A 22992-nucleotide genomic window follows, 5' to 3' on the forward strand; every position below is an offset into this window, starting at 1 on the left:
GAGGCCACACCTCCGAAGGCACTCACTGGTCATCAATAAAATGGTGATAAATGTTTACGACATGGTCACCACAGTACGTTATCTTTGTTTTAGTACCATCATACGAAATGTTAATGATAACAATCAATATGAAAGTTCTGTCAACCTGATATATATTATATTGTACTTATTTCTCTGAATCTGACATTTACCATTGACAAGCCCTATCTAACAATCTGACCTTTACCATTGACAATTCTGACCTTTACCATTGACAGACCCTATCTAACAATTCTGACCTTTACCATTGACGGACACTATCTAACAATCTGACCTTTACCATTGACAGACCCTATCTAACAATCTGACCTTTACCATTGACAATTCTGACCTTTACTACTGACGGACCCTATCTAACAATCTGACCTTTACTATTGACAATTCTGACCTTTACCATTGACAAGCCCTATCTAACAATCTGACCTTTACTTTTGACAGGCCCTATCTAACAATCTGACCTTTACCATTGACAATTCTGACCTTTACCATTGACAAGCCCTATCTAACAATCTGACCTTTACTTTTGACAGGCCCTATCTAACACTAACCTTTACCATTGACAGACCCTATCTAACAATCTGACCTTTACCATTGACAGACCCTATCTAACAATCTGACCTTTACCATTGACAGACCCTATCTAACACTGACCTTTACCATTGACGGACCCTATCTAACAATCTGACCTTTACCATTGACAGACCCTATCTAACAATATGACCTTTACTTTTGACAGACCCTATCTAACAATCTGACCTTTACCATTGACAGACCCTATCTAACAATCTGACCTTTACCATTGACAGACCCTATCTAACAATCTGACCTTTACCATTGACAATTCTGACTTTTACCATTGACAGACCCTATCTAACAATCTGACCTTTACCATTGACAGACCCTATCTAACAATCTGACCTTTACCATTGACAATTCTGACTTTTACCATTGACAGACCCTATCTAACAATCTGACCTTTACCATTGACAATTCTGACCTTAAATTACCATTGAGAGACCCTATCTAACAATCTGACCTTTACTTTTGACAGACCCTATCTAGCAATCTGACCTTTACCATTGACAGACCCTATCTAACAATCTCACCTTTACCATTGACAATTCTGACCTTTACTACTGACGGACCCTATCTAACAATCTCACCTTTACCATTGACAGGCCCTATCTAACAATCTGACCTTTACCATTGACAGTTCTGACCTTTACTACTGACGGACCCTATCTAACACTGACCTTTACCATTGACAGGCCCTATCTAACAATCTGACCTTTACCATTGACCGACCCTATCTAACAATCTGACCTTTACCATTGACAGTTCTGACCTTTACTACTGACGGACCCTATCTAACACTGACCTTTACCATTGACAGGCCCTATCTAACAATCTGACCTTTACCATTGACAGACCCTATCTAACAATCTGACCTTTACCATTGACAATTCTGACCTTTACTACTGACGGACCCTATCTAACAATCTCACCTTTACCATTGACAGACCCTATCTAACAATCTGACCTTTTACCATTGACAGTTCTGACCTTTACTACTAACGGACCCTATCTAACACTGACCTTTACCATTGACAGGCCCTATCTAACAATCTGACCTTTACCATTGACAGACCCTATCTAACAATCTGACCTTTACCATTGACAATTCTGACCTTAAATTACCATAGACATACCATGTCTAACAATCTTTACCTTTACCATTGACAATTCTGACCTTTATCATTGACGGACCCTATCTAACAATCTCACCTTTACCATTGACAGACACTATCTAAAAATATCTTCCTAAAAATTGCTACTGATCATAAACCCCTGAGCAGATTTTGACCAAATGCTGAACCAATTTTGTAGAAAATGTTGGTCTGGCCACACAGGTAACCACCCCAGTGTCCTACAAAATTAACCATGTTATTTTCCTTTACCACTTGAATCACAATGTGTTACACATTGGTACTTACTAGCTCACCAAAGGACCAAAGTGAGCTTATGCCTTACTGTGGCATCTGGTGTCTGTACGTCAACAGTTACCATGTGATCACAATAACTTGGGTAAATATCCACCAAATTTTATGAAACTTTGTTTGCAGTCAGATATCAACAAGATCTCGGACGAGTTTGAAAATGTGAATTATGCGAGACTAACTTACAGAGTTATTGCCTGTTGTAATAATATTTATTGGACTTTGTGAACAAGATAACTGGAATAAATATCATCCAAGTTAGATGAAACCTTTGTAACCAGCCATATATAGACAATATTTTAAAAGAATTCGGAAATAGGAATTATTCAACCATAACTTATAGAGTTCTTGCCCTTCGTAATAAATATTATTATTAACAATTTTTAGCTCACCTGGACTGAAGGTCCGGTGAGCTTATGTCATAGCGCATCGTCCGTCCGTCGTCCGTCTACATTTGCTTGAAATCGCTACTAGTCAAAAAGTTCTTATTGGATATTGACCAAATTTGGCCAGAAACATCCTTGGCAGAAGGTGAACAGATTTTGTATAAATGGTGACTCTGACCCCCGAGGGGCCAAAGGGACGGGGCCCAATTGGGGAAATAGAGGTAATTCCTTTAAATCGCTACTAGTCATGAAGTTATGAATGGATTTGAACCCAATTTGGTTAGAAACATCCTTGGGAGAAGGGAAACAGATTTTGCATAAATGGTGACTCTGACCCCAAAGGGGCCAAAGGGGCGGGGCCCAATAGGGGAAATAGAGGTAATTCCTTTAAATCACTACTAGTTATTAAGTTATGAATGGATTTGAACCCAATTTGGTCAGAAACATCCTTGGGGAAGGGGAACAGATTCTGCATAAATGGTGGCTCTGACCCCAAAGGAGCCAAAGGGGCGGGGCCCAATAGGGGAAATAGAGGTAATTCCTTTAAATCGCTACTAGTTATTAAGTTATGAATGGATTTGAACCCAATTTGATGAGAAACATCCTTGGGGGAAGGGGAACAGATTTTGCATAAATGGTGGCTCTGACCCCAAAGGAGCCAAAGGGGCGGGACCCAATAGGGGAAATAGAGGTAATTCCTTTAAATCGCTACTAGTCATAAAGTTATGAATGGATTTGAACCCAATTTGGTCAGAAGCATCCTTAGGGGAAGGGGAACAGATTTTGCATAAATGGTGGCTCTGACCCCAAAGGAGCCAAAGGGGCGGGGCCCTGAATAGGGGAAATAGAGGTAATTCCTTTAAATCGCTACTAGTCATAAAGTTATGAATGGATTTGAACCCAATTTGGTCAGAAACATCCTTGGGGGAAGGGGAACAGATTTTGCATAAATGGTGGATCTTACCCCGGAGGGGCCAAAGGGGCGGGGCCTAATAGGGGAAATAGAGGTAATTCCTTTTAATCACTACCAGTTATTAAGTTATGAATGGATTTAAACCCTATTTGGTCAGAAACATCCTTGGGGGAAGGGGAACAGATTTTGCATAAATGGTGGCTCTGACACCGGAGGGGCCAAAGGGGCGGGGCCCAATAGGGGAAATAGAGGTAATTCCTTTAAATTGCTACTAGTTATTAAGGTATGAATGGATTTGAACCCAATTTCGTCAGAAACATCCTTGGGGGAAGGGGAACAGATTTTGCATAAATGGTGGCTCTGACCCCAAAGGAGCCAAAGGGGCGGGGCCCAATAGGGGAAATAGAGGTAATTCCTTTAAATCGCTACTAGTCATAAAGTTATGAATGGATTTGAACCCAATTTGGTCAGAAACATCCTTGGGGGAAGGGGAACAGATTTTGCATAAATGGTGGATCTTACCCCGGAGGGGCCAAAGGGGCGGGGCCTAATAGGGGAAATAGAGGTAATTCCTTTTAATCGCTACCAGTTATTAAGTTATGAATGGATTTAAACCCTATTTGGTCAGAAACATCCTTGGGGGAAGGGGAACAGATTTTGCATAAATGGTGGCTCTGACCCCGGAGGGGCCAAAGGGGCGGGGCCCAATAGGGGAAATAGAGGTAATTCCTTTAAATTGCTACTAGTTATTAAGGTATGAATGGATTTGAACCCAATTTCGTCAGAAACATCCTTGGGGGAAGGGGAACAGATTTTGCATAAATGATGACTCTGACCCCAAAGTGGCCAAAGGAGCAGGGCCCAATAGGGGAAATAAAGTTAATTCCTTTAAATCGCCACTAGTCATAAAGTTATGAATGGATTTGAACCCAATTTGGTGAGAAACATCCTTGGGGGAAGGGGAACAGATTCTGCATAAATGGTGGCTCTGACCACAAAGGAGCCAAAGGGGCCAAAGGGGCGGGACCCAATAGGGGAAATAGAGGTAATTCCTTCGAATCGCTACTACATGTAGTCATAAAGTGATGAATGCATGTTCTAAAAACAATTCTTGAGGTCTTTCAGACCTTACAGAGTCTGGACTTCATTAATCTTTAAAGCAGTTCGGATTCCCACACTATAACCAGAAATAGCATTGTTTGAGATTTACAAATAAAACAAATTGAATATGAACATTATTTTGACATTTGGTCTAATCCAACCAGGTGAGCGATACAGGCCCCATGCATGGGCCTCTTGTTTAGCTTACCTAGCCCAAAGGTCATCCGTCGCTTCCCTCTTGAGCATTATTGAGCAAAGAAGTTCTAACGTTGTATAAATAGAGGGTGTGGATCCCCAGGGGCTGGAGGGGAGAGGTCCAATGGGGAGATATAGCAATTACTTTAAAATCCTTCTTCCTTTGTAGCAATGAAAAGATTTGGTCCATATTTGGTCTGAATTATCCTTGGGTGAAGGGGGACTTGTTTTCCTGTACCAGGTGAATGTGTTACACATTTATACTGATATAAAGTTATATTTAGTGATGTGGTTATCTGCCGTCTTTGATAACAGACTGAAAGGTTGTTCAATTGAATGACCTTGACCTACTTTCAAGGTCACACTGGTCAAATGTGTTAAATTCTTAATTTGAGAATTAAAAAAAAGCATCAACTGTTAGATGAATGGGAACAAGTTTGGTATAAACAACGGGTCCCATTAGGGGGAATATAACAATTCTTCAAAATCCTTCTTCTGTAGAAATGTAACATGTTTCCCATGATGTCACTGTTATATTGTGGGCCTCTTGTTGTGTCCTCTTTTGACCCTGGTGGGTTTACGTGTAGTTTTGGTGACATTCACCACTCGTTACAGTCATGTCTATATATGATACTATTAAGTTCCTTGTCAATATTTGATGGTAGGATTATCTTGTCTATCACATATTAAAGTGGGCGAGGTACATTGGCTCCACTACACTAAAGTATGTGCCTTACAAGCACCATATCCTTCCTCCTCAAGTTTGTTCACCGACTCAGGGCCTGCATGGATAGTCAATATTACAAATATTTCTGGAGTTTTACATTTGCTGACATCAAATTGGATATGTACCTATACAGATTTTTGCCAAAAGATACATTTTTATTGGAAATATAGACATGTATTATAAATATGAATTTTAAAGCCCACCATCACCAGATGGTGGGCTATTCCAATCGCCCTTATCTGTGGTCCGTCGTCTGTCTGTCCGTCCGCCCAGATGTACCTCCTTCCATCCCTATACATAAACAATTCTTGTTATCGCTATTTATCAGAAAGCCATCTTTGATTTTGACAATTGAAGTTTGTTATCTCTATTTCTCAGGAAGTCCTAAAAGGATCTTTGTTGTATTTCATATATAAGTTCCCCTTGGTCCCAAGTTATGCATATTGCATTTTGGGACTGATCAGAAAACAACATGGCCGACAGGCAGCTATCTTGGATTTTGATAATTGAAGTTTGTTATCCCTATTTTCAGAAAGTACTAAAGGGATCTTTCTCAAATTTCATATGTAAGTGTCTGTGTAGGCAATAAGTTTATGTAAACACATCATATTTCTAGTCAATTAGAAGATGCTATATTAGTTACTTGTGTAGAGGTATGTACACAAACCTGGGTATGGATTAGACTGCCCCGCCCTATGTCACAAAATACATGGCGATCCTTCTTGATCCTAACATTTTTACCTGACACACACCTGTCTATTGTTATAGATAGGGCACCACTTTGTTTGTAATTACCTTGTTACAGAGAATTTCATACCCTACCTTGATATGACCTGGGACATATAGAACTCGCCTCATTTGTTTTATTAAACTTTGGTTAAACATCATAGGTTTGTTTTAGTGTGGACTCAAGAGGCTATAACTAATCTTTTAACAGTTTTAGGTTTATGATTTACTTTGGTGTTACGAAGTGAAAGTAACTTGGAGAAAATAATTATTTTGGATATGTTTTATGCTTAAATTAGACTTAGTATTATTTTTCATCAAATAAATTTTATTACAATTATTTTCACATACCTACTTTTAAGTTTAAAATTATGTCAGATTTTTCCCTCGTGTTATAATACTGACTATTAACCCCAGTGGCTTCAGGGACATTGTTTGCTTCATTTTATGAAGATTTCCTTTGGTCCAGGAATGAATTATAAAAGAATATCGGAGGGAATGTGAATGGAACTGGGGCTGTGTAGAGCTGCCATTAATATATTGTTGTTGGTATTAAGATCCATTAAGAATTTGATTATCTCGTCAGCATTCCACCTGTTAATCTACACAATAACCTGAGTTATAACTGTGAGCCAAATCAACTCAGATCTCCTTCCTCACTAAAAAGGAGTTTGAATTGCTCTTCAGGTCAAAGGTCAGATGTAAAGGTCATTCTGTGTTGTTGTTACACTGTTAATTTTGTTTCCTCACAATAAATCAAATTCCTGTTGGTCTGTTACACTCAAAAAGGTAATAAAACATGGCTTCTTTATGGGTCTGTCACTATGCTAGAATAAAATGTCTACCAGGTGGTCATCTTGTATTTTGATATTTCATGCGTTTTAGTGCTAATTTCCCCAGACCTATCCTATAAAGTTACACATTCTTAGTTTTTAAGGTGCTTTGAAACAGCCACCTTAACCCATCATCGCCAAATTTCGCTAGAACAAATTCATTCGGAACTCTCGGAAGAATCAAAATGTCTCTTATTTCTATGATAATCCCGATGAATAAAGGTTGGGACATGAAATAATTCTTCCCAAAAACACTTAACAATTAACACTAGACAATTTGCTCTCCTTACATGAAGTATTTGTTTGTGATTAAGTGATATGATTCACGCTTTTGTATGTTTGAAGACAGCTGTTTAATATAAAACACTTGAAATCGTACACAATGACCTTTTTTTATCCCCGAGTCTTCCATACTATTTTCTGTGCAAATTATTACGCTTACTTCCTGGTTTGTACGAGAGGAGGTAACTATTATACACTCTAGTTGATACAACATTGGAAAGTCACCTCGAGCACTAGGGTTGATAAAAATGGCCCTCGCCTGTCAAATACTCTTTTCAGTCTTTCAGATTTTCCAATTGGAAATCGATAAGTGAAATCTCCAAATGTAAAAACATTTGATACTTGAAATGAAAGTACAATACTTTTGATTGGTTGGTCATGGTCATTTCCAAGAAAGAGGCTGCATAAAAATGGCTGTGCTGATTGAAGTGATTTAATATGAGGCAAAACCTAAAGTTAGCTTGTTTCGCAACAGAGATTCTGATAGCAATAAAGAGGTTTAAATCAGTCGATAATGAAATGCTTGCACAAAGTATATAACATGAACGTACAAATCAACAAGTCACCGAAACAGATAAGGTAGACCCATTCATCAGAAACGAATCAAATTTCTGGGAATAACAAAACTATTAGACCAAGAAAGAAGAATTCATTTTGAAAAAAATACGTTTAGTCATTAGTTAGGGGATATCCTTGGGTGAATGACCTTCCTTGGGTGAATTATTAAAAAGTGATGTCATATGGTTGATAACTGTGGAGATGCTGCTGTGACAACTACACTAAGTGGACACTGTGTGCTGGCATTAAGGCACTAAACGTATTAAACAATTAATGACCTGCATGGACATCTTGACCACAAGGGTGTACTTCATGATGGCCAGTATTGTTGACTTTCTGAAATGAGGAGATAATAAGCACTGATAAACATGTAGCTGACACACCTGTACACCATTTGGAGATCTAGATGTGTAGCTAGCTGACACACCTGTACATCATTAGAGGAACTAGATGTGTAGCTGACACACCTGTACATCATTTGGAGATCTAGATGTGTAGCTGACACACTTGTACATCATTTGGAGATCTGGGCGTGTAGCTGACACACCTGTACATCATTTGGAGATCTAGATGTGTAGCTAGCTGACACACCTGTACATCATTAGAGGAACTAGATGTGTTGCTGACACACGTGTGCATCATTAGAGGAACTAGATGTGTAACTGACACACCTGTACATCATTAGAGGAACTAGATGTGTAGCTGACACACCTGTACATCATTCAACACTACTGGCGGGAGTAAATCTCTTCGTAGATCACTTCTCTCCTGCCCTGCCAGTTGTTGTATTGTAAGTACATTACTTAAGGTCAGAGGAGACTTAAAATTTTAATTTGAAATGACCTCTGCTCAATATCTAAATGTGTCCAGAGTCATGTTATTTTCCTTAAAGCATGCTGAGACAAATGAGTGGTTGGTTGACAAGTTAAGCTTTTCTCACGATGTCCCCCTCCCCCCCAACTACCCGATATAATGATCAGACTTAGTAGAGTATGAAATGGTAGGTCCCCCACCCTCCAACGGGTACCATATGACAGTTAGTATGGTATATAATGGTAGGTTACTGTAGTCAGAGCTAGTATGGTATATAATGGTAGGTTACTGTGGTCAGAGTAAGTAGGGTATATAATGGTAGGTTACTGTGGTCAGAGTAAGTAGGGTATATAATGGTAGGTTACTGTGGTCAGAGTTAGTATGGTATATAATGGTAGGTTACTGTAGTCAGAGTTAGTAGGGTATATAATGGTAGGTTACTGTGGTCAGAGTTAGTATGGTATATAATGGTAGGTTTGTGTGGTCAGAGTTAGTAGGGTATATAATGGTAGGTTACTGTGGTCAGAGTTAGTAGGGTATATAATGGTAGGTTACTGTGGTCAGAGTTAGTAGAGTATATAATGGTAGGTTACTGTGGTCAGAGTTAGTATGGTATATAATGGTAGGTTTGTGTGGTCAGAGTTAGTAGGGTATATAATGGTAGGTTACTGTGGTCAGAGTTAGTAGGGTATATAATGGTAGGTTACTGTGGTCAGAGTTAGTAGGGTATATAATGGTAGGTTACTGTGGTCAGAGTTAGTAGGGTATATAATGGTAGGTTACTGTGGTCAGAGTTAGTAGGGTATATAATGGTAGGTTACTGTGGTCAGAGTTAGTAGGGTATATAATGGTAGGTTTGTGTGGTCAGAGTTAGTATGGTATATAATGGTAGGTTTGTGTGGTCAGAGTTAGTAGGGTATATAATGGTAGGTTACTGTGGTCAGAGTTAGTAGGGTATATAATGGTAGGTTACTGTGGTCAGAGTTAGTAGGGTATATAATGGTAGGTTACTGTGGTCAGAGTTAGTAGGGTATATAATGGTAGGTTACTGTGGTCAGAGTTAGTATGGTATATAATGGTAGGTTACTGTGGTCAGAGCTAGTATGGTATATAATGGTAGGTTACTGTGGTCAGAGTAAGTAGGGTATATAATGGTAGGTTACTGTGGTCAGAGTTAGTAGGGTATATAATGGTAGGTTACTGTGGTCAGAGTTAGTATGGTATATAATGGTAGGTTACTGTGGTCAGAGTTAGTAGGGTATATAATGGTAGGTTACTGTGGTCAGAGTTAGTATGGTATATAATGGTAGGTTACTGTGGTCAGAGTTAGTAGGGTATATAATGGTAGGTTACTGTGGTCAGAGTTAGTAGGGTATATAATGGTAGGTTACTGTGGTCAGAGTTAGTAGGGTATATAATGGTAGGTTACTGTGGTCAGAGTTAGTAGGGTATATAATGGTAGGTTACTGTGGTCAGAGTTAGTATGGTATATAATGGTAGGTTACTGTGGTCAGAGTTAGTAGGGTATATAATGGTAGGTTACTGTGGTCAGAGTTAGTAGGGTATATAATGGTAGGTTACTGTGGTCAGAGTTAGTAGGGTATATAATGGTAGGTTACTGTGGTCAGAGTTAGTAGGGTATATAATGGTAGGTTACTGTGGTCAGAGTTAGTAGGGTATATAATGGTAGGTTACTGTGGTCAGAGTTAGTAGGGTATATAATGGTAGGTTACTGTGGTCAGAGTTAGTAGGGTATATAATGGTAGGTTACTGTGGTCAGAGTTAGTAGGGTATATAATGGTAGGTTACTGTGGTCAGAGTTAGTAGGGTATATAATGGTAGGTTACTGTGGTCAGAGTTAGTAGGGTATATAATGGTAGGTTACTGTGGTCAGAGTTAGTAGGGTATATAATGGTAGGTTACTGTGGTCAGAGTTAGTAGGGTATATAATGGTAGGTTACTGTGGTCAGAGTTAGTAGGGTATATAATGGTAGGTTACTGTGGTCAGAGTTAGTAGGGTATATAATGGTAGGTTACTGTGGTCAGAGTTAGTAGGGTATATAATGGTAGGTTACTGTGGTCAGAGTTAGTAGGGTATATAATGGTAGGTTACTGTGGTCAGAGTTAGTAGGGTATATAATGGTAGGTTACTGTGGTCAGAGTTAGTATGGTATATAATGGTAGGTTACTGTGGTCAGAGTTAGTATGGTATATAATGGTAGGTTATGTGGTCAGAGTTAGTATGGTATATAATGGTAGGTTTACTGTGGTCAGAGTTAGTATGGTATATAATGGTAGGTTACTGTGGTCAGAGTTAGTATGGTATATAATGGTAGGTTACTGTGGTCAGAGTTAGTATGGTATATAATGGTAGGTTACTGTGGTCAGAGTTAGTAGGGTATATAATGGTAGGTACTGTGGTCAGAGTTAGTAGGGTATATAATGGGTAGGTTACTGTGGTCAGAGTTAGTAGGGTATATAATGGTAGGTTACTGTGGTCAGAGGTAGTAGGGTATATAATGGTAGGTTTGTGTGCGTCATGGTAGTATGGGATATAATGTAGGTTTGTGTGGTCAGAGTTAGTAGGGTATATAATGGTAGGTTACTGTGGTCAGAGTTAGTATGGATATTAATGGTAGGTTACTGTGGTCAGAGTTAGTATGGTATATAATGGTAGGTTACTGTGGTCAGAGTTAGTATGGTATATAATGGTAGGTTACTGTGGTCAGAGTTAGTAGGGTATATAATGGTAGGTTACTGTGGTCAGAGTTAGTAGGGTATATAATGGTAGGTTACTGTGGTCAGAGTTAGTATGGTATATAATGGTAGGTTTGTGTGGTCAGAGTTAGTAGGGTATATAATGGTAGGTTACTGTGGTCAGAGTTAGTATGGTATATAATGGTAGGTTACTGTGGTCAGAGTTAGTAGGGTATATAATGGTAGGTTTGTGTGGTCAGAGTTAGTAGGGTATATAATGGTAGGTTACTGTGGTCAGAGTAAGTATGGCATAGGGTGTGTACTATTAATATATCAGTGATTATATTGACCAAACGTGTGTGTTAATTACTACCTGACTCTTCAGGTCTGCCCACAACTGTGGACAGCTGACAGGTGAGGAACATAGAGATCTATGAACAGCCTGTAGGTTACCATGGTAATCTGGTTGTCTTGGATTAATACATTGTATGGATATTCTGATCAGGTAAACATGCTGTACAGCTGATGGATGACTGAGAACTCTAATCCAACTAATTTGTACTGTCGATCATGTTTGGCATAGTAAGTATGTGAGGTTTCCGAATATATATAGCCAATTTATCACCAAATTTGGCATGTAAGGTTGAGGGCAGGTGTGGCAGCGTTATGATGATCAGGTGTAGTGTCTACTAGCCTCCCTCTGTCACAGTGTTAGCGCAGCAACGACTTTGTAAAGGTAGGCACATCTCAAAGGATTTTACAAGTTCATATGTTTTTCAATTCTTTCCATATAATTTCGATTTTCTAAATATTTGTAAATATCTATAATAAATTAGTTTTAACATTTTCTACAGTTAGATATATAGATTTTTTCTGGCTGATCATCATTTTTTTTATTATTATTTTAACCAATGTACTTAGTTAATTCTTCCATACCATAATTCTATTTTTAGGCTACAGAAGTCTCTTAAGTTGGTTGTTTGATAATGACAGTTTAATTATCATACATTATAATTCGACACGAAAACTTTCACATCAAGCATGGTTGCAGGAAACAACACAGTGTGACTACACGACATGTCATGACACTGTTCATTGTTTCCTACAGGAAAAGGGAAGGGAGGGGGTGGGGGGTGGGGGGGGGTGGGGGGGGGGGGGACATAATAAATGAAGATACTTGATCAATATCTTGTAACATGGGTATAATTAAAGTACCTATAGGTCCTGTGTACTGACACCAAACACCCTCCAGCCACTGAAACATCTGGATTTTACTTCCTTTAACAGAACAATATGGGAAGCTGTCTATAATGCCTGGGAGTAACTTTATGTACTTTACACTACGTTCAGCTGTAATAAGTGTGTATAATTTTATTGTAAATGTATTAATCTAGTATCTGTTTATTTATCAGGCTTCTATAGCCATAAATAAAAAAATAAATGGTGCTGGACATACAGTTTATTTTGTGGACATAAAGCAGCTAGGGTAAAGTTATAACTAGTTGTTATACGTATTACAGGACCACTACTGTGTGTCGATAAACTTTTATAAAATAATGGAAATTAGAGAGAGGATGTCCAGAGTAATAAGACAGTTGATGTTTACTAAATCATCACATATTATCTGAAACATACTCGAAAAGGGCAGGACTGCAATTTTATTTAAAAACTAATATCATGTGATTGTTAATTTGTAATTCAGTGATATAGGGTTACACCAGGACATTAGGATCTGATATACCGGTGAAGTGTATAATGTTACCTGTTTGTTAGTGATGGGATTAAGAGTATTATGGTCAGTGTACACAGGCAGTGTAATCAGAGTTCATTATTACTGCTTCATACTTATAATACCTTATTAAGTCTCTGTAATCTCGTAGTAATTTTCTATGGGTAGACTGTCCCAGTTTCTGTGCTGTACATGGACTGGTGTGTCCAATAATTCTGACTGGGTCTGTGTCCAGTTCTGACCACAAGACTACAGAAACAACTAGGGAGTGATGTGAATTCCTGTTGTTCCAGTGATGTTTTAAAGGAATGATTATAAAATAACTTCAATATTCATAATATACATCGCTATAGATCTGCAAGCATATGTAAGTATTATATGTAACATCTACGAGATCTAACATACAAAGCTTGTATGAAGTTTTATGGACATTTCTGTCTGTGTGTTTCCTCACTATCGGTGTTAAAAGACACCCCTTAGCCTTTACCTACATAATAAGTAATTAAGTTACTTTGAACACATTCATTTTATTCATTTAGATCATGTCCCTAATTACAAGTACATTTTATCCTATTAAGACAATGTCCCTAATACAGGAACATTTTATCTATAAGACAATGTCCCTAATACAGGAACATTTTATCTATTAAGACAATGTCCCTAATACAGGAACATTTTATCTATTAAGACAATGTCCCTAATACAGGAACATTTTATCTATTAAGACAATGTCCCTAATACAGGAACATTTTATCTATTAAGACAATGTCCCTAATACAGGAACATTTTATCTATTAAGACAATGTCCCTAATACAGGAACATTTTATCTATTAAGACAATGTCCCTTATACAGGAACATTTTATCTATTAAGACAATGTCCCTAATACAGGAACATTTTATCTATTAAGACAATGTCCCTAATACAGGAACATTTTATCTATTAAGACAATGTCCCTAATACAGGAACATTTTATCTATAAGACAATGTCCCTTATACAGGAACATTTTATCTATTAAGACAATGTCCCTAATGCAGGAACATTTTATCTATTAAGACAATGTTCCTAATACAGGAACATTTTATCTATAAGACAATGTCCCTAATACAGGAACATTTTATCTACTAAGACAATGTCCCTTATACAGGAACATTTTATCTATTAAGACAATGTCCCTAATGCAGGAACATTTTATCTATTAAGACAATGTCCCTTATACAGGAACATTTTATCTATTAAGACAATGTCCCTAATACAGGAACATTTTATCTATTAAGACAATGTCCCTAATGCAGGAACATTTTATCTATTAAGACAATGTCCCTAATACAGGAACATTTTATCTATTAAGACAATGTCCCTAATACAGGAACATTTTATCTATAAGACAATGTCCCTCATACAGGAACATTTTATCTATAAGACAATATCCCTAATACAGGAACATTTTATCTATTAAGACAATGTCTCTAATACAGGAACATTTTATCTATTAAGACAATGTCTCTAATACAGGAACATTTTATCTATTAAGACAATGTCCCTAATACAGGAACATTTTATCTATTAAGACAATGTCCCTAATACAGGAACATTTTATCTATTAAGACAATGTCCCTTATACAGGAACATTTTATCTATTAAGACAATGTCCCTTATACAGGAACATTTTATCTATTAAGACAATGTCCCTAACACAGGAACATTTTATCTATTAAGACAATGTCTCTAATACAGGAACATTTTATCTATTAAGACAATGTCCCTAATACAGGAACATTTTATCTATTAAGACAATGTCCCTAATACACTTTTTTCTGTTATCAATATGACACTCCCTTCTGACAGTGTGCTGAAGAGTGTTGAAGTAGGTTTTTATCAGAAACTCAATTTAATCCAAAGGTTTGACAAAGTAAAGCACTTTGGTATTTGGTCATTTGTCAACTTTTATTTTCTGCTAAAAACAGCTACTTAAAGTCAAGAATGACCTGGACAGAAGCATCCCTAGGGGAAGATTTAGCTTTTGAATTCCTTCTTTTGTATGCATAAATGGATTTAAGGAGACTTACTGTATGGTTGAAACAGAGCTAGGGTCCGTCTCCCCTGAGGGGTCCAAACAGAGCTAGGGTCTGTCTCCCCTGAGGGGTCCAAACAGAGCTAGGGTCTGTCTCCCCTGAGGAGTCCAAACAGAGCTAGGGTCTGTCTCCCCTGAGGGGTCCAAACAGAGCTAGGGTCTGTCTCCCCTGAGGAGTCCAAACAGAGCTAGGGTCTGTCTCCCCTGAGGGGTCCAAACAGAGCTAGGGTCTGTCTCCCCTGAGGGGTCCAAACAGAGCTAGGGTCTGTCTCCCCTGAGGGGTCCAAACAGAGCTAGGGTCTGTCTCCCCTGAGGAGTCCAAACAGAGCTAGGGTCTGTCTCCCCGAGGGGTCCAAACAGAGCTAGGGTCTGTCTCCCCTGAGGAGTCCAAACAGAGCTAGGGTCTGTCTCCCCTGAGGGGTCCAAACAGAGCTAGGGTCTGTCTCCCCTGAGGGGTCCAAACAGAGCTAGGGTCTGTCTCCCCTGAGGGGTCCAAACAGATCTAGGGTCTGTCTCCCCTGAGGGGTCCAAACAGAGCTAGGGTCCGTCTCCCCTGAGGGGTCCAAACAGAGCTAGGGTCCGTCTCCCCTGAGGGGTCCAAACAGAGCTAGGGTCCGTCTCCCCTGAGGGGTCCAAACAGAGCTAGGGTCCGTCTCCCCTGAGGGGTCCAAACAGAGCTAGGGTCCGTCTCCCCTGAGGGGTCCAAACAGAGCTAGGGTCCGTCTCCCCTGAGGGGTCCAAACAGAGCTAGGGTCTGTCTCCCCTGAGGGGTCCAAACAGAGCTAGGGTCTGTCTCCCCTGAGGGGTCCAAACAGAGCTAGGTTCTGTCTCCCCTGAGGGGTCCAAACAGATCTAGGGTCCGTCTCCCCTGAGGGGTCCAAACAGAGCTAGGGTTCGTCTCCCCTGAGGTGTTTAAACAGAGCTAGGGTCCATCTCCCCTGAGGGGTTCAAACATAGTTAGGGTCCGACATCCCTGAGGGGTCCAAACAGAGCTAGGGTCCGTCTCCCCTGAGGGGTCCAAACAGAGCTAGGGTCCGTCTCCCCTGAGGGGTCCAAACAGAGCTTGGGTCCGTCTCCCCTGACGGGTCCAAACAGAGCTAGGTTCTGTCTCCCCTGAGGGGTTTAAACAGATCTAGGGTTCGTCTCCTCTGAGGAGTTCAAACAGATCTAGGGTTCGTCTCCTCTGAGGGGTTCAAACATAGTTAGGGTCCGACATCCCTGAGGGGTCCAAACAGAGCTAGGGTTCGTCTCCTCTGAGGAGTTCAAACAGATCTAGGGTTCGTCTCCCCTGAGGGGTTCAAACATAGTTAGGGTCCGACATCCTTGAGGGGTCCAAACAGAGCTATGGTCCGGCTCCCCTGAGGGGTCCAAACAGAGCTAGGGTCCGTCTCCCCTGAGGGGTCCAAACAGAGCTAGGGTCCGTCTCCCCTGAGGGGTTTAAACAGATCTAGAGTCCATCTCCCCTGAGGGGTTTAAACAGAGCTAGGGTCCATCTCCCCTGAGGGGTTCAAACATAGTTAGGGTCCGACATCCCTGAGGGGTCCAAACAGAGCTAGGGTCCGTCTCCCCTGAGGGGTCCAAACAGAGCTAGGGTCTGTCTCCCCTGAGGGGTCCAAACTGAGCTAGGGTCCGTCTCCACTGAGGGGTCCAAACAGAGCTAGGGTCCGTCTCCCCTGAGGGGTCCAAACAGAGCTAGGGTCCGTCTCCCCTGAGGGGTCCAAACAGAGCTAGGGTCCGTCTCCCCTGAGGGGTCCAAACAGAGCTAGGGTCCGTCTCCCCTGAGGGGTCCAAACAGAGCTAGGGTCTGTCTCCCCTGAGGAGTCCAAACAGAGCTAGGGTCCGTCTCCCCTGAGGGGTTCAAACAGAGCTAGGGTCTGTCTCCCCTGAGGGGTCCAAACAGAGCTAGGGTCTGTCTCCCCTGAGGGGTCCAAACAGAGCTAGGGTCTGTCTCCCCTGAGGGGTCCAAACAGAGCTAGAGTCCATCTCCCCTGAGGGGTTCAAACATAGTTAGGGTCCGACATCCCTGAGGGGTCCAAACAGAGCTAGGGTCCGTCTCCCCTGAGGGGTCCAAACAGAGCTAGGGTCCGTCTCCCCTGAGGGGTTTAAACAGAGCTAGGGTCTGTCTCCCCTGAGGGGTCCAAACAGAGCTAGGGTCCGTCTCCCCTGAGGGGTCCAAACAGAGCTAGGGTCTGTCTCCCCTGAGGGGTCCAAACAGAGCTAGGGTCCGTCTCCCCTGAGGGGTCCAAACAGAGCTAGGATCCGTCTCCACTGAGGGTTCCAAACAGAGCTAGGGTCTGTCTCCCCTGGTTTGTTTGATGCATTTGGTCGACAGCATCCTTTGGTAAATGACATTGAATATTGAGTATCATCTGTGCCCTCCAGAGGCAGTAGGACAGGGACAAATCAGAGGAATAGTCAAAATTGTTTATTACGGTTGAGAGCTTTTAAACTGAATTCTGCTTTACATTAACATTGGAACTAGAAAGTTCAATGCTTAAGTTAAATGAAAGTTTTGATGTCCGTACTGTTTGTGATACAACATGATATCTGATCACTTCGCCTTTGTTATTTTTGTCATTTCAAAGAATAATTCATTTATATAAATTAATCATGAAATTTAATCCAACTTGCATATCTCAATTAACAGCAAGTTAAATGTGGACTGATATTGATTATTATTTCAATTGTTGTTCTACTTTATGACAGAACAGTATCATAAATCAGAGGAAGAAAAGGTAAATCATTGTGATAGGAAGAACATATAGATTAATTATGTTTTCTCATAAAGTTTTATGCTCTTTATTGATTGTGATTTCTTCCTCAGATCTGAAGTTGCTGAGTTTTTGTGATCACTGTGTAAGTCTGAAAAATGGCGTCTACAGAGGATACTACAAACACAGGGGAAGGAGATTCCACAGGTCCAAAGTCCAGTCGACCAGGACCAGTCCACAGTCAAAACTGGAGAGGAGGTTCCATCGGTCCAAAGTCCAGTCGACCGGGACCAGTCCACAGTCAAAACTGGAGAGGAGGTTCCACAGGTCCAAAGTCCTGTCGACCAGGACCAGTCCACAGTCAAAACTGAAGAGGAGGTTCCACAGGTCCAAAGTCCTGTCGACCAGGACCAGTCCACAGTTAAAACTCCTGACAATGACACGAGCTTCGATGATTACACTCCACCAGAATCAGAGGATGTGTCCCAGGCATCTAATGTGGATAAGCAGGAGAAAGCTGGCACATCTGAATCAACCAATCAGGAGTCAGGAATGGAAATCACAAAGGAAAAACAAGATGGTGGAACTGATTCCTCTGATCAGGATTTGAAAGAAACAGAAGAAACAAAGAATGATGATATTAGTGAAGCAAATGTTGATCAAAAAGGATTAAATGAACAGGAAAATTCAGGACAACATGATAAAGTAGATCAACAAGAACAGCCTACTGAACAAGAAGGTGCTGACCAATCAGAGGCTGAAGAAGCTGAACCTCAGAAAAAAGATGTGAACGAAGGTGAGGACAAAGACCAGGAGGAAAAAGGGGACAACAGCAATGAGAAGGAAAATGAAGTTGTTACAGAGGCTGGAAAGGACGAGGAAAAGGAACAGATTGAGGAAGGTAAGACTATATTTGCTATAACCTTGAGAAATCAACCAATAATTCTTTAAGCAATATCACAGCAAACACAGCCTTCAGGAAATACCACACTCAACACAACCTACAGGTAATACCACACTCTACACAACCTACAGGTAATATCTGTAACACTCCACACAGCCTACAGGTAATACCACACTCTACACAACCTACAGGTAATACCACACTCTACACAACCTACAGGTAATACCACACTCTACACATCCTACAGGTAATACCACACTCCACACAACCTACAGGAAATACCACACTCTACACAACCTACAGGTAATACCACACTCCACACAACCTACAGGTAATACCACACTCCACACAACCTACAGGTAATATCACACCCCACACAACCTACAGGTCATACCACACTCTACACAACCTACAGGTAATACCACACTCCACACAACCTACAAGTAATACCACACTCTACACAACCTACAGGTAATACCACACTCCACACAACCTACAGGTAATACCACACTCCACACAACCTACAGGTAATACCACACTCTACACAACCTACAGGTAATACCACACTCCACAACCTACAGGTAATACCACACTCTACACAACCTACAGGTAATACCACACTCCACACAACCTACAGGTAATACCACACTCCACACAACCTACAGGTAATACCACGCCCCACACAACCTACAGGTAATACCACACTCTACACAACCTATAGGTAATACCACACTCCACACAACCTACAGGTAATACCACACTCTACACAACCTACAGGTAATACCACACTCTACACAACCTACAGGTAATACCACACTCCACACAACCTACAGGTAATACCACACTCCACAACCTACAGGTAATACCACACTCCACAACCTACAGGTAATACCACACTCTACACAACCTACAGGTAATACCACACTCTACACAACCTACAGGTAATACCACACCCCACACAACCTACAGGTAATACCACACTCCACAACCTACAGGTAATACCACACTCTACACAACCTACAGGTAATACCACACTCCACACAACCTACAGGTAATACTACACTCCACACAACCTACAGGTAATACCACACTCCACACAACATACAGGTCATACCACACTCTACACAACCTACAGGTAATACCACACTCCACACAACCTACAGGTAATACCACACTCTACACAACCTACATGTAATACCACACTCTACACAACCTACAGGTAATACCACACTCTACACAACCTACATGTAATACCACACTCTACACAACCTACAGGTAATACCACACTCCACACAACCTACAGGTCATACCACACTCTACACAACCTACAGGTAATACCACACTCCACACAACCTACAGGTAATACCACACTCTACACAACCTACATGTAATACCACACTCTACACAACCTACAGGTAATACCACACTCTACACAACCTACATGTAATACCACACTCTACACAACCTACAGGTAATACCACACTCCACACAACCTACAGGTAATACCACACTCTACACAACCTACAGGTAATACCACACCCCACACAACCTACAGGTAATACCTGTAACACTCCACACAACCTACAGGTAATACCACACTCTACACAACCTACAGGTAATACTACACAACCTACAGGTAATACCACACTCTACACAACCTACAGGTAATACCACACCCCACACAACCTATAGGTAATACCACACTCTACACAACCTACAGGTAATACCACACTCTACACAACATACAGGTAATACCACACTCCACACAACCTACAGGTAATACCACACTCTACACAACATACAGGTAATACCACACTCCACACAACCTACAGGTAATACCACAAAAATCTTCTTTTCAAGACCCAAATAAGGTATACTTTATAAAGGGAAATAACTTTTTTAACATCATTTGTTGATTTACTATTTGAAATAATTCAAACTTGGCTAGAATATTAGTATGGTATGATAATTTGATGGTATGTACAGATTGGCCCTGACTCAGTGACCCCCTCCCCTCTCCCAGGGGCTGAAGGCGGAGGTCAAATGGATCAGATTGTCTGATAAATTTGGCATTGACCATTAAAGCTCATGGGCCTCTTGTTTGTATCAAAACACTTAGCTTTGATTAATCTCAAGTAAGTCTGTAAAGCTGTTTACATTCTTATGAATTGATCAATTATGTTATGTGTAACTGATTATCAGTTATCAAAAAGGAACCTGATAATTCCCATCCCTTATTATACAATATTATTAATGAACAGGTGTTGGGTGTCTGGATTAAGTTTGCTCTCGGTGCACTTGTTCTTGGTACACAGATGATCTCATGATTATATGTGATTACATGTGATGTCATATCTGGTGATTCCTTGTGTGGGCATATGGAGTAAACTGCCTCCAGTGCCATGCTATGTAACCTTGGCGCCAACCACTGTTATATTGCAGTGTTTGCATATATGCATTCCATTGATGCAGTGTCCATATATATCCAATCCTTTACAGACAGGTGGTTGTTGTACAACCTTATTTTGGATGAAGGCCCTTTATAGACAGGTATTTGCTGTCAGACCTTATATTGAATAGCTACACTTAATAGACAAGAGACATGGCTATATCAAATTACTACACTTATATATAATAGACAGAGACATTGCTATATCAAATTTCTACACTTTATAGACAGAGACATTGCTATATAAAATCACTACACTTAAAAGACACAGACATGGCTATATCAAATCACTAACACTTAATAGACAGAGACATTGTTATATCAAATCACTACACATAATAGACATGGCTATTCTAATCAGCATATGTCTGTTGTTGTGCAATGTGTGCTATGCTTCGATCAAAAACTTGCATTTTCAACTTTTCATTGTTATCAAGAGGCGACCATGGTTATGCTATTGGGCCTGAGTAGTAGCATACTGGGATGAAGGGCTTCTGATTTTGTTCAAATGAATGTCCTTGACCAAAGTTCAATGTCACAGGAGTCATATGTGTTAAAACCTATAAACGATTTCTCAGTAACCAAGAGAATACCAATCTTGTTCAAATGAACGACCTTGACCTATATAACCAAGAAGCATTGGGTCATGATGTTGGGCCTGTGCCATGCTGGGATGAAGGACTACGAAGTTTATTGAAATGAATTACCTTGACCTACATTTAAAGCCACAGGTGTCAAATGAGTTAAAATCTTCAAACAACTTCTCAACTTTTTAAACAAGTATTTTCTGTTAGGCTTCATATCTGAGGTGTCTTTATTGCCTTCACATAACATAAACATATAATAGATACACTCAAATGTAAATCAGGGAACAGTCAATATTATGAAGTCTAGGTTTGGGAAGCAAACATCACAAAGATAATACCATTTGTATTTTGTGTGCATGACTGCATGTCTACATTGGATGAGTATAATTTGTGTCGTGTCAGAGTCTGGTAGACAGTGTAAGCCACTGTCTGACAGTTTACGGACACATTTAATATTGGGCTACCAGAGATAAACACAGGACGGGTGAGTACATCTATACAGGGGTCGGTAGGGAGTGATATACTGTTGTTAGAACATGAAGATGAGGAGGTTTTAATCTATAAAGTGATCTTGAATCATGATTGTTTGTAAAATATGTATTTTTAAATTAATTAATTATTTTCCATTAATAGATATTTTGAATTAGTATCATAGTTTATGGTGTATTAGGCCGATGTCTGCCCCCATTGAATTGTGTACCATTACTTAAGGAGATTGCCTGCTACCAGTTAGTCCTTTGTATATAACAGGTACTTAGTGTGAAACACGTCACAGGGACAGGCTCTCAGTTCTGTACAAGTCAATCCTACCAGTCACTCAAGTACATACTTTATGTTTTCTGGTAGTATCAAGTAAAGTTAATTGTATAGGAAAATATCATTGTCAAGACAGAATTTGATAATTATAATGCTTCTAACATTCAGTCCCTGCTGACTTAGTATGTTGTTGACGATATGACATGGACATAGTGACATACTGCAATAATGAATGAGGAACATTATTGACTCATGATCAGATATCGAAAGGAAATGAATTGATCATAATTCACAGAATTATATTTGACTCAGATATTAAAAGGAAATAAAAGAATCATCATTCAATGCATGTATAATGGATGAGTATATTTGTGTGTGTCAAGTTGGAGAGTTTTAAGCCACTGTAACCGACAGTTCGGCCATGTAATATCGGCTAGTACGCAATAGCACAGCGGGTGAGTATTATACAGGGCCAAACAAGGTCAGATAGTGACTCACTAGTTAAGTGACCTAG

The 22992-nt window shown here is 40.2% G+C and overlaps 1 protein-coding gene and 1 long non-coding RNA gene across 8 annotated transcripts in view; both read left to right on the forward strand.

The window, feature by feature from the left end:
- Positions 1-8164: 8164 nt before the first annotated feature.
- LOC117331375 (cilia- and flagella-associated protein 251-like) overlaps positions 8165-22992 on the forward strand; it is a 42080-nt gene continuing 27252 nt past the window's right edge. For 3 of the 6 annotated variants that reach the window (XR_004533516.1, XR_004533517.1, XM_033890071.1), the window contains exons 1-2: positions 8165-8547; positions 17896-18683. Coding sequence is in view for 4 of the 6 variants with exons in the window: in XM_033890071.1 (XP_033745962.1) it covers positions 18335-18683 (349 nt within the window). In the remaining 2 variants the exon portion in view is untranslated. Of the gene's footprint in view, positions 8548-11761; positions 11850-11904; positions 12004-13189; positions 13364-17895; positions 18684-22992 lie in introns of those variants that run through there. The other 3 variants (XM_033890074.1, XM_033890072.1, XM_033890073.1) reach the window with 3 other exon arrangements.
- LOC117331376 lies at positions 18707-20765 on the forward strand. 2 transcript variants are annotated; one of them, XR_004533519.1, is made up of 3 exons: positions 18707-18817; positions 18850-20301; positions 20379-20765. It is a non-coding gene; the product is annotated as an uncharacterized LOC117331376 (long non-coding RNA). The 2 variants fall into 2 exon arrangements; XR_004533518.1 differs by having other exon boundaries at positions 18850-20241; positions 20351-20764.

Source organism: Pecten maximus, chromosome 7 (assembly GCF_902652985.1).
Source record: "Pecten maximus chromosome 7, xPecMax1.1, whole genome shotgun sequence".
Taxonomy (NCBI): Eukaryota; Metazoa; Mollusca; class Bivalvia; order Pectinida; family Pectinidae; genus Pecten; species Pecten maximus.